We start from the raw sequence: 13,065 nt of genomic DNA, 5'->3' as shown, positions 1-13,065 counted from the left end.
TGAGAGCCTAAAATGTACAAAGCTCTTGTAAACACCTGCCCTTGTGCACAGAGAAGAAAGTGTAAGTGGCATGGGTGGTACTTCTTATTTTCCTGTGACCACCTTCTAAGGCAGTCCCATGAACCCTAGCGGAGAGACTCATATCTTTGGGGCTAATGCAGCAAGGGAGGTCATAGCTACAGCTCTGTCCAATAAAAAGTCAAATTTGTTCCCTGGTATTTAATATTTCTTTTTCCTCAAGCTATTTTTTCATATTTTTTTCTTTATTTTAATTTTTAGCAGTTTGACTCTTACACAACTAGGTGTGTTTTTCTTTTTGTTTAGCCTACTTGGAGTTATATAGAATTATTAAATCTGTGAGTTAATTATTTCATTAGTTTAGGAAAAAATTTCAGACAGTATCTCTATAAATATTTTTCTTTGCCTGATGTTTTTCTTCTTTTTCTTCTTCTTCTTTTTTTTTTTTTTACATTTTCTTGCCAGGGCTGGGTTTGAATCCGCCACCTCCAGCATATGGGGCTGGCACCCTACTCCTTTGAGCCACAGGCGCCACCTCACTCTGCCTGATCTTCTTTCTCCTTTTCCTTCAAGAACTTCTTTTGCACATTTATTGGATATTGACCCATGAATCTTGAATATTCTTTTTTCCATAGTTTTTTATCTTTGTATTTAAGTTTGGATCATTTTTACTGATCTGTTTCCAAGTCCATAGATTATTTCCTCTGATAAATCTATTTGAAAATCCTTCGTTTTTGATATTGTGATTTTGATTTCTAGCATTTCTATTGCCTTTAAAAAAACAGTTTCTATCTCACTAATGAAATTCTCCATCCATTCATGCAGGGGTTGTCCACCTATTTACTAGATTCCTTAACGTATTTATTACAGTTAGTTTTAAGTTTCTGTTGGATAATTCTAACATCTGGGCTATCTCTGAGTCTGGTTTTATGACTTTTTTCTTTCAATGAAGAGGTCATACTTTTTTCCTTTTTCACGTGTCTTTTAATTTTTTATTAATGCTGGGCATGGTGAGTAAAAGAACAATAGAGACAGGTGAATAGTATTTCTGCCCAGAAAAGAGCCTTTTCCTTTTCCAGTTTATTACAATGGGAGTTTGAGTCAATCTGGTTCATACTTGTATAATAGCTTTGGACTTTGTTTTTGCTTTAGTTTAATTCATTGCACCATAGTGCAATGCTTTTTTTTTTTTTTAATTCAGAAGTGTTTTTTAATCCATAAACAAAAGATTTATAGTCCCTTCTGATGTTATCCCTAGATAATTAATAATATTTCTTGATGGCCAATGGTCTTTACTTCACATTTACTTATTTAATAGATAATACATGATTGCAACAACAAAAAAATTATGTGTTTAGTTTGCATCCTCTCTCATTTTTGCTCCACTTCTGGTAAAAGGGTCTAGGGGTAAATGAATGGTTAGCAGAAAGGAGAAAAAAGTCTAATACCTTGAATGATCTGTCCTCTGAATAACTGAAGGTGGGCCAGTCTAGCTGAGGCGATAAGGCCTGAATAAAGTCCTAGAAAGGTAACTAAAACACCAGGCATTGCAAAGATGCACAGGCATTAAATATTTGGAAATAAATTCCAATTAAAAAAAACATCAATGGCCAGTGCAGGTGGTTCATGCCTATAGTCCTAGCACTTTGGGAGGCCAAGGTGGGAGGATTGCTTGGGCTCAGAGTTTAAAACCAGCCTGAGCAAGACAGAGACCCTGTCTCTACTAAAAATAGAAAAATTAGCTGAGTGTGGTGGTGTGCACCTTTAGTCCCAGATACTCAGGAGGCCAAAGCAGGAGGATCACTGAGTCTAGGAGTTTCAAGTTGCTGTGAGCTGTGATGATGCCACTGCACTCTATCCAGAACAACAGAGAAACTCTGTAAAAAAAAAAAAGAAAGAAAAAGAAAGAAAGAAAAGCAAGCAAACAAGCAAGCATTATCCGGAGACCTACACTGTGGCAAATGCTATGCTAAAGGCACTGAGGATATAGAAGCAGAGGTCATATGGTCAGGGGTGGCTGCAGAAGCTTCCACAAGGCCTTGAATCTTTAAGGTCACTGTATCAGGACTTTAAAGATAATATATCCAAAGATTTCCAAACTCTGATTGAAACTGCTGTACTATACAGATTTGGGAAAATCCAGCTCCCCAGGTCTGGCTTGGGCCCAGGAGTCTGCATTTTTAAGTGTCTTAGATGATTCTAGAACATAGACCCACTGAACCAAACTCTCCATTTTACAAATAAGCCCAGAGAAGGGCACTGATCTGCACGTGGTCACACAGCTTGGACGACTGCAAAGCCAGAGCTCAGATCTCATAAGGATACAACTATTATGTATCAAGTGCTTTCTGTGTGCCAGGCCCTGTCTTATGCTCTTTATAAACATTATCACATTTAATTCTTATAACCACCCTGTGGATTAGCCGTCATTATCATCAGCTCCATTTCAAAGAACTCTCAGACACCAAGGCTTAGAAAGTGTTACATTCTTGCTTAAGATTACACAGTAAATAAATGGCAGAGCTCAGATTTGAACTCTCAAACCTAGGTCTTTAACCATTATACACATTGACTCTCATATTTTTGCCCAACGCTGGCGTTGAACTTAAGTTGGGGCCCAGGGGTGGAGAAGAGCATGTTCATAGCTGCAGGTCTCTTAATGAAGAGTTTTCTACTGAAGGCAATGTGTTTTAGTATGTATATTACTGGGGAGTACATAGATACACAGTATCATATATATACAGAGCAGGATGGAAGCATGGATAGTTCTTTCCAGATTCTAGAAGGGGGTCTTCTCTGTAGCCTGTCCTGAGCAGCTTCCTCTCCCCTGTGTGGGTTTCAAGTGGGAATTCAGCATCAGTCTCAGATGATTTAATGGGATATAATGGCCGTCTCATCTTTAAGCCAGAATTTTGCAAGTACTCATCCTCTGGGAGATGATTACTTTCTTTGCTTTCTTTTTCCAAGGAAGGTCTTTGTGTACCTTAGGAAAGAACTTAAGCTAAAGGAGCCCAGTTTGCACTCACCATTCACACTTCCCTCCTCACACACCTGCTGTCCTCAGTGCACACACAGGGATGTAAGTTCCTTAAGGAACCTTTCGTTTGGTGAATTTTTTAAAAGAAAATTTAATCCCGAAAGATTTTAGATACAAACATTTCTATCCTTCAAGGTATTTATAAATCCATCTGAATAAACAAATAAATGAGATTCAGCTGCCCAGTAACTGAAATCTCTGCGAAGTCCATCCTCTCTATGGTGGGGACAGAAAGATGGCATTCTGGGTTGCTGTCACAGCTGGGGCAATGCAGGTGAGGGGTTAGGGGCTTGGGCTGGGCTTGAGCCCACACTGTTCCCCTGGTGTGTAATAATGGGCCAGATACTGTGTGTGAGCCAGATGCCAACTTCTCCCCGCCACAGTTTTCTCATCTGTAGTATAGCAAAGTCCTCATGTGGTTTCCAGATAGATGAAATAAAGAGTCTGCTCTGGGCGAGATGACTAATCAATGAAAGCAATTATCACCATCCTTTAAGGACAGTCTTGAGCTATCAGACTTGAATTCAAACCATAGTCTGTTTCACGTTAAAAGTTTAGCAGGTGGGAGAAGGAAAGACATCGGCCTTCTAGGTGTGGAGAACAGCTTGGGCAAAGGTACAGAAGGAGGAGCGCAGATGGTGTTCATAGAAGAGCCCTCTGGCTTGGAGAAGGGACAGGAAGGCAGATGCTAGGACTAGTCGGACAGTTTGGCTTCTATCTCGCCAGCCCTCCTGTACTCCAGCTGTGTGAACATGGAGAAGTCTCTCAGCCTCTCTGAGCTCTAGTTCATCTAATCATAAAGTGAGATCCGCCTTTTCTAGAGCTACAGATAGAAAACATGAGTGAGAATTTGGCACATGGCAAAGCTCCCCACCCAAGTAAGTAATTCTTACCCTCTTCTCAGGCAGAGGAGCATGAGCTGCCCTTCCCTCTCTCAGGCAGGAGGGTCAGCGAGTTTTGGGGGGCCCTGCTGCCTGCCCTCATGCTTCGCTCTATTTCCGCAGGGTGGGAGAATGTCTATGGCTTTGACATGACCTGTATCCGGGATGTTGCCATGAAGGAGCCCTTGGTGGATATCGTGGATCCAAAGCAAGTGGTGACCAATGCCTGTTTAATAAAGGTCTGGAGACTTGTCCTGGTTGGGCCTGGGCATGCTGGGAACCCAGCTGTGCCACCCTGGAAAGCCAGGCCGGGGTGGGCCTGGAGTCTTGTGAGGCAAGGCCACCCTGGCTAGAGCCTGTGGTGCTCCATGGCAATAACTCAAAAGCTGGCACTGTCACTGGGCAGAGCCGCTGAGAGAATGACTCCCTGGTGGCACAGCTGAGGGCAGGGGGCCCAGAGCAGGGCCGTTGGTGGTGTGAGGGAGACCGGGGATGGAGGGCGGGGGGGGACATCGGAGGAGAAACACCTGGAGGCAGAAAGATGTGCTCAGGTTGGGCAGGCTGATGTGTTCAGAGGTAGCTGTCCTTAATAAGTCGTGTAATCATCATTGCACTCCTGCCTCCAAGCACACACGTGGCCTGGCAGACAGGGCTGCCAGTGACCCCTGCCTGAGTGTCCTTGTTTGTACAGGCTCTAAACACCTTTTCTTCCAAGGCTTTCTACTGTGCAGATGAAGGACGGCTGTTCAGCACAGCCTCGCCACGCCAATCCCTGAGGCATTCTTATTATTGAACACTCAAGCACACCCAGTTAGATAAGGCACAACTCCCCTCCCAACCCATCCTCCTGCAGACAGAACCCCTGCTTGGATTGTTCTTTCCAGTCCCTTTTCTCTGCATTTGCATTTATATATGCTAACAGAGTACGTTGAACCCCATCAAACTACTGATAATTTGACCTTTTTTCAGTGTAGAAAGACATCAAAGTCATATGGTTCAAGCTAATTTTTTAATTTAAAAATGTGGGCTCATTATGTAAGTATTCATCAGCCCACCCACCTCTCGTCTTGCTAAAACATACTTGCCTACTCTGGTCTTGTACAGATCACTTTTTTCCCCCAGAAGTATTGGGGCAGGGGACTGGGCTATTTTATAGTAGGGTAAAGGGGGAAGAGCCCTGGACACTGAGGATGAGGGCAAGTTCTGAAAGACTGATACAAACTGCTTCTTTGCCCGTGTGAGAACTGTCCTTTGTCCCTGGGCAAAAACATTCTTAGGAAGTATCACTGTGGGATTTAGAAGGGATCTTGGGCAAATAAAACTGGGAAAGCCTCACAGAGGTCTCATCAGACATCTTCTCCTTTGGTGACATCCTGCCTAAGAGGTTTGGCTCTCCATTTTCAAGGCTCTCACTGCTTTATTCAGCCTATTCTGGGTCCAGGCAGGATAAATTATCAGCAAAAGTGTCCCTTGATTTCTTTCTCCTAGCCCTCTCTCTCCAAAGCCTCTGGTCCCCCAAACAAGAAGAGAAGTGTACCCCCAACAAGAAGTTCACCCATAGTGCAAAACATTTCTGTAAATATTATAAAACAGATGGATGTCAACTGGTGCAACTGAATTTGCCAATAGGCCAAAGTACGGTTATCTAGGACACTAGGCGTCTGCGTGTAATGGCTTCAGCTTGGGGGTAAAATTCCTTCATTGTTCTTGGACCCTAGGTCACTTTCTTCCTTGACTCTGGCCCCAATTTGCAGGTATGATGCTTGTGCTTCTGTCCATCTGTACTGCTGGAGCTGACAGAGACTGGCCTGGCTCTGTCCCCCCATGTCATACTAGTCTCCTTCCTCTTCCCACCACCAGACAGGAGCTAGCAGGATCCTTTCCCTAAGGGTGCATGGAAGGGCCACAGCAGCCCAGTTAATCAAGTAGGGACAGGATGGGTGTGTATAGCACTCTCCTCATGAGAACTCCCAAGGGCTCTGATCAGGTCGTTGCAGAAGGCCTGCCTCTCCTCCACCCGTAAACTTTCTCCTTCCCGTTTCTGAGAAGGATGGGGATTGTCTGTGTTTGCTCCTGAAACCAGGAGAGCCTTTCCATCAGCTCTCTCCCAAATGTGCTCAGCAACATCTTGCTGAGCCTGTTGGGAAAACACTTGCCCTTCTTCACACACTTAATTGCTGTTTTCATCGCTATTAACGTCGTGGAGTGTGACACTTTATTATAATTAAGACTCTGTTTTGACCAGACTTCTTGCTCAGAGACATTCATTTGTAACATTATTTAGTGGTGGGGATGGCAGTGGCCAGGGGCTCTTCTGAGTAATTTCTGCAGCAGCAGTAAAGCCCTGGGCTCCATGCATGTCACCTGAGGCCAAGCCAGGGCGTCTCCTGGAGGTCTGAGAGCTGGAAGAAGCCTTCCAGAAAAGGGATCTGGCCTCTGGGGCATCAGGATAATTGGAGCTGATCTGTAGGCTTCTTTGGGTCTGGGAGGCAGGGAGCTGAGCCTAGAGGGCCTTTGCTCTAAAGCCTGGCCACAGCTGACCCCATTCTCACAGATGGCCCAGGGACCCTCATTCTAAGAGACAAACTGTCCTCATTGGTGCATTATAATGTATGGCTTTTGTTCAGTCAGAGGGCCCTGTTAGCATGCAAATGTCTCAAAGACCTATTGAACACTGTTGGTCAACACAAGAGTTGTTAGCTGACATTTGGTTGCTGGACATCTGAGAGCAAGACCCTCTCAAGATGGAATTCCTGCTAGATGGAGGGGGCAGGTGTGTTGCACACACAGATGCTGAAAGTAGTGAAGAAGCGAGGGCCACATTAGAAGTAACCAGGTCCAAGGTGGCAGACCACAGGGAGTCACTGAAGGTTGTAGATCCAGGGAGTGAGACAGTCTAGATCAGCGGTTCTCAACCTGTGGGTCGCAACCCACAAGAACTGTATTAAAGGGACGCGGCATTAGGAAAGTTGAGAACCACTGGTCTAGATAAATTGTAAAGTGATTAGTCAGTTGGTGGTTACGAAGGAGAGGCCTTGGAAAAGAACTAAGTCTTCAAGCAGGAAGAGCTGTCTGAGAAGACTGATGAGTCAGACACACAACGCTGCGTATCAGGTGCTATGTTATACCCTGAGGACACACAGACCCACAAGGGGCAGCACTGGCCCCTGGAGGCAGGGGCAAGGATGGAGGTGGCGAGGCTGCTGAGACTAGAAAGAAGTGGGCGAGGCTGGGCTGGTGGCAGAGAGGGGAGCTGGAGGGTTGGAGTCTGGCTGGCCCTGACTGAGAAAGAGAAGGACAAGTCCTTGAGTCACAGTGATGCTTTTAATAAAAATATAAATAACACTGGCTTGCTCTAACTTTTTTCGAGCTGGGGGGAACCTGTGGACAACATGTGAATATTACATAGGCTGACAGATACCAGGTCAAGAACAGTTTCTCAGACCGGAGCAGTGGCCCAAACAAATGAACCGATAACATGTATTGGAGGCTACTTACGGGAGGTGGTAGAGGGAGGGACTGGGGGGCTGACGTGCAGTCTGAGCCGGCAGGTGCTCTCTGATATCCCAGGCTGCTAGACATCAGCCCTATCTGGAGGGTGCAGGACCTGGTGTGGTCAGCATTACACTCAGCTTTGAAAGTGAACCATCCAGAAGAGAAGGGCCAGGATAATGAGAAGTCAGAAATCATGACTGAGGAGAAATGGATGAAAAGCCTGAGGCAGTTTACACTGGAGAAGGAAAGGTTTAGGGGACCTATGTGAGATGGAACAGGCCTTTTGGCTGCTTCTGTGGTGAAAGTTAGAGACATGGGAGTGGGCTGTCTGCATTAGCTTTGAATACAGACCTAGTGGCTGGAGGTGCTGGGAGCTGGGTGGAGCTGCCTGGTACCAGCTGAGCGCTCAGCAAGTGCTAGCTGGCCACTGCAGAGGGGATTCTTGCCTTAGATAAAAGGCTCAACACGAGGGGGCGGACTTTATAATCCCATCAAATTCTGCATGCTTGACCCAAGGCTTCTCACCAATTAGTTCTTGTTCCCCATCTTTGGGCTCTAGGAACACAGTGTAACTGGACTTTGGCCTTTGATAGTGACCTTACTAAGGGGCTCCCACAGTCCCCTGGACCTGTAATTCCACCCTCTTCTGAGTTAACGGTCAGAGAGCTTCATTCAGCATTGCCAGAGAAAGTGATGGCTGCTAACCCTGGACCCCAGCTGGACTCTGATCTGATGGCTCCCTTGACCACTGCTTCTTCTCTCCACCCCTGTGGAACCAAGACTTCCCTTTGAAGGCCCCAGGACACTTGGCACTCCTAGAAATATAGAGAGATAAAATCCATTTCTGCAATGCCACTTTATCTCTCTGCTGTTCTTGTTTTCCTATCCTCAGAGCCCTCCCTCTCAGACGACTGACATATTCAGTCTTCCAAGGCTCCAGAGGACCCTCTGGGCTGTCCAGACACACAAGCATCTGTCTGGCTCTTATGGAGTTTTCAGGGAAGAGGTCCTTGCTGATCAACCCTGAAAAATGAGAAATTCTTCCTTGGGCCTCACTGGAACTGGGGACCCCCCCGGGCTCTGAGCAGGTTTGCCCTGCCCCAAGGGAGCCAGCAGACAGCAGGTTGGCAAGTCTTCACATGGAAAAGAACAGCTCGGTGCAATTAGACTTGGTCCCCACGCAGGGTTGATTTTCAGCCACTTTCCAGCTGAAATTGTGAGTGTTATTAGTTCTTCATGTTCTACATTCCCCAGCCAGAACTGAAAATTCTCACTCGTATCTTCCCCTCTTTTTTATTTTTATGAACTGTCCAGCCTTGTTACAAATGGCCAGCAGAACGCCCCTAAGTCAGTCTGTGACTTTGCCGCCTCAGGTCCTTACTCCTGAGATAAGGCTTGATGCCTCTTATTGCCGGGAACTGAAATGTCAAAATTTTTTTTTTCGTTGAAATGAGTAGTCTGGTTTATCCAAAGCCCTGGGAGGGCCTGATAAAACACAGATGGCTGTTTGATTTGGTAGGTCTGGCCCCCTCCGAGTCCGCTCTGGACGATGTTGTTGCCGGTCATCTGGGGACCACACTGTGAGAATCACTAGAGGAAGGCAGCCGTGCTTCAGGACCACCCCGAGGGATCAGGAGCACGTCCTCATCTCTTCCCTGCTACCCCACTCGCCCCCGCCCCCACAGATTGGCCTTCCTAGGTCTGTTCCCCTTTGGGTTGTGATTCAGATCTGTTTGCTCCTGTCTGAGCACACTCCAGGCTAGAGAGGATGGAGAGGAAATTGTGAGTGTGGTAGGCAGGCCTGGGAAGTCACCCCCAGAGTGATGATGATCCCCCAGGGAGTCTGCCCACCCCAGGCTCTCCTGGGCCCCAGGGCAGTGGAGGTGCTGAGTCCCCAGCATTCTCTCTTCTCTGGGCTGCAGGAGGTGGACATTTACACAGTGAAGACGGAAGAGCTGTCGTTCACATCTGCGTTCTGCCTGCAGATACAGCGCAATGACTACGTGCACGCCCTGGTCACCTACTTCAATATTGAATTTACCAAGTGCCACAAGAAGATGGGGTTTTCTACAGGTGAGCTGTGAGTTGGATTCTCAGAGCCTCTGCTCCTGTGCTTCCTGGAGGCTTTGCAGGAAGTGACTGGGGCCGGTCTCAACTTGGGGAGAAGGTTCTGGACTTAAATTGTGGATGCTGCAGTGTGAGCTGAGAGAATGCGGGGGGTGAGGGAGAGGTAGGTGGTAGGGACCCCCAGGCCCTTCAAATGCATATTTGTTCAAGTTGATTTCCTGAGCAGATTCGGTGCAAGGGGACTAAGAATAGAGTGGAGGAGGTCTTTCCTCTCTCCACGGGCACGCCTCTTAGTGGACTGCAATCTGGTCTCTACGTTCCTTGCTTCCACCCCAATCCCTCCTTCATTAAATCCCGGCCAGTGTTCCCCAAAGCTCAGCCCACTCCCACTTCCCAGCTACATCCCAAGGTGCCTCATTGCCTCTGGTTCTGAGCCAGCAAATGGGGACTCTGTGAGCTGGACTAGCCCACGCTTCCTCCTGTCCAGCCTTGTTCCTCATCCTGTTGCTGCCACCCAACGCACAGCCTGGCTACCCCAAGCTCCTGCTGGGCCCTGAGCTCAGCGAGGCTTCTTCAGTCTCTGGGCCTCCACTCACAGCAAACACCCCGGGTCTATGCAGGGAGTGCCGTGGGGCAGGGGGGACCTTTGTCAGAGGCTGTCATCATCTCCTCTCCTCCTGCATCATTAGCTAGGCCTGCCAGAACAAAGTGCCACAGGCCCGGAACCTTAGCAACAGAAATTTATTTTCTCACAGTCCAAGATCAAGGTCTCAGTGGGTTTGGGTTTGGGTTCTCCTTGGTGTGTAGATGGCCACCTTCTCGCTGTGACAGGTCTTCTCTCTGTGCTGTTGTGCCCCTGGTGTCTCTCCATATGTCCTAATCTCCTTGTCTTATAAGGACACCAGTCAGCTTGGGTGGGGCCTGCTGTATAGACCTCATTTCAACCAAACTCCCTCATTTAAGGCCCTATCTCCAAATACAATCACTGTCTGAAGTACTGCAGTTTGGGACTTCCGTGTGACAATTCAGCTGACAAACCATCCTGTCCCCACGTGCTCACCTGCCAGGTGTCATCTCTCAGCTCAGATATTACCTAATCCTCTGTTTCCTTGGGTCAAGGTTAGGTCTCCCTCTCAGGGCTCCCTCACTTCCTGTGCATATGTCTATCACGGTGACATTTAAAGTGACATCTATGCACAATAACAAGAAAAAATCAGTACCAAAGGGTGTAAAAAGTCAAGGAGAGGGTGGTGCCTGTGGCTCAAAGGAGAGGGGGCCGGGCCCATATAACAGAGGTGGTGGGTTCAAAACCGACCCCAGCCAAAAACTGAAAAAAAAATATAAAAAGTCAAGGAGAAATTTCTCTGTGCCCCAATCCATCCCAGTTCCACTCTTCAGAGACAAATAATGATTTCTTTTGTAGCCTTCCAGAAAATTTCAGTAGGTGCACAAGCACATACCTACCTATATACACCTCTTTTTTTTTCTTTTTGGCTTTTTATTTTGAAATAATTATAGACTCACAGGAAGTTGCAAAAATAGTAGACAGAGTTCCATGAACCTTTTACCCAGTTCCCCCCATTGGTGGCATCTTATATAATTGTAGTACAATATCAAGACTACACCTTCAAAAAAAAAAGGTGGATCATACTATCCACACTGCCCTGTGCTACCCTTCCTTTATTGAATAACATGGCTTAGAGATACTTTCATAGCCTTGCAAAGATACCTATTTCCTTTTTTTAAACAACTATGCAGAGTCTGATGCAGAGAGTGCAACGTTTCTACTCTTTTTGTTCAACGTTTCTACTCTTTTTTGCAATCATCAGTCTCCTCTCTGAGTAGGGATCACATCTCATTGATCTTCACATTCTTGGCTTCTAAAACAGAAATTCTAAAGAAATCGTATGATAAGCACAGGATGATGGATGATGTGACCCCTGCCCTCAGGAACGTGCTCGTGCTGAGTCTTCCCGGGCACTGGGAGCGTGGCACGGGCAGAGGTGGTGTGCATGGCAGCAGGTGTGGTGAGCTTTGCCAGTGTTCGAGGGTAGGAGTCTTCACGTCCTGAAGTCATGATGGCTATGCTCTTTTTTTTGCTTGTGGGCAGAGAGGGCAAGAGATTTATCTAATCTCTCACAGAAAGGTGTTTTCCAGAGCCAGTGTCTCCTGACTACGAAAGCCAGGGTCTTCTGGTCTCCACTGGCCAGGCCAGGGTTGGTGCCTCCTACCCCGGGCAAAACTTAGAACTGTGATCTGGGTTGTTATCAGCTGCTACTCTCCTAAGAAGGGCTGTAGGTGAGGTCATCATCCCATGGGCAGGAGCAGCCAGGAGGTGAAGGGAGATGATTTCACTTTGACCTTGAAGGATGGGTAAGACCCAGACTAGCAATGATGAGAGTGGGGGTAGCAAGGGAGCTAAGGAGAGGCCTGCTCAACTGGAAGCTGAGGATGGAGCCTCGCGATGGTGTCTAACCCAGGGCCTTCCTTGCTGCCATGGGCAATGGTGCTCCAGACAAAATTCTGGGTTTCTCAGAGTTCTCAGCCAGGGTTTTCTCTTCTTTGAGATGCTCTATTTCCAGTCCTCAGAGCTAAGTAGATGGCCTGATGAAGCCCTGTGTAGAGATGGCAGGGATTGCGTTCTTGATGGCCCCAGGTGGACTAGGTTAAACTCAATTCCATAATCAGAACGTGGGCTCTAGGCTTCCTGAAAGGTGGGAAGGTCAAGTGCTGGCGACTCTAACCCAGTGCAGAGCTTGTTTCCTTCCTAGTCCTTGGTCCCCATCGCCTCCCGCCCCCTCTCCCTGTCCCCCACCCACAGTGACAGTCCCACACAGCTCAGCCCAAGTCCAGGTGTGAGCCTGCTACCCCACGTTTTTGCAAGCTTGTGTTATGTCCCCCTTTCCTTGTGCACAAAATTCACAAACTTAGGTTCTGAAAGGGCACTGGGGGCCCTGCAGGCCCCGCAACCCCTGAAGCTTGTTAGCTTGGATTCTCAAGCCTCACTCCAGGCCGTCTGAATCAGAAACCCCAGGGCTGGGGCCCAGCACTTGGTGTCTTGTTTTTTTTTTTTAATTTAAGGTTAATGTGAAGGTACAAACAACCAGGTCACAGTAATTGAATTTGTTAAGTAGAATCCCTCTTACAGTTGTGTTCCCCACCCAAAAGGTATGCCACATACCCCTACCTTGTGTGGTGTTTTGTTTTGTTTTGTTTTGGAGACAGAAACTCACTCTATCACCCTGGGTAAAGCACAGTGGTGTCATCATAGCTCACAGCAAATTCTTAGGCTGAAGTGCTCCTGCCTTAGCTTCCCAAGTGGCTGGGACTACAGGTGCCTGCCACCATGCCCAGCTAGTTTTTCCTTTTTTTGAAGTAGAGTCTTATTCTGTCACCCTGGGTAAAGTGCTATGGCATGAAAGCTCACAGCAACTTCAAACGCTTGGGCTCAAGTGATCCCCCCCTGCCTTAGCCTTCCAAATAGCTGGGACTACAGGTGCCCGCCACAACACTTGGCTAGTTTTTCTATATTTAGTAGAGACGGGGTCTGTCTCTTGCTCAGGCTGA

General features: G+C 47.2%; 1 protein-coding gene across 5 annotated transcripts in view; it reads left to right on the top strand.

Moving 5' to 3' along the window:
* The window catches only part of PRMT8 (protein arginine methyltransferase 8), a 98,589-nt gene that overhangs the window by 79,596 nt on the left and 5,928 nt on the right, over window positions 1–13,065 (top strand). For 4 of the 5 annotated variants that reach the window (XM_053555254.1, XM_053555251.1, XM_053555253.1 and 1 more), the window contains 2 exons: window positions 4,060–4,175; window positions 9,354–9,504. In XM_053555254.1, coding sequence (XP_053411229.1) covers window positions 4,060–4,175; window positions 9,354–9,504 — 267 coding nt within the window. The remainder of the gene's footprint in view (window positions 1–4,059; window positions 4,176–9,353; window positions 9,505–13,065) is intronic. The other variant, XM_053555252.1, reaches the window with a different exon arrangement.

The sequence above is a fragment of the Nycticebus coucang genome, chromosome 12, assembly GCF_027406575.1.
Source record: "Nycticebus coucang isolate mNycCou1 chromosome 12, mNycCou1.pri, whole genome shotgun sequence".
In the NCBI taxonomy this organism is placed as follows: domain Eukaryota; kingdom Metazoa; phylum Chordata; class Mammalia; order Primates; family Lorisidae; genus Nycticebus; species Nycticebus coucang.
This window is presented reverse-complemented; position numbering and strand designations above follow the sequence as displayed.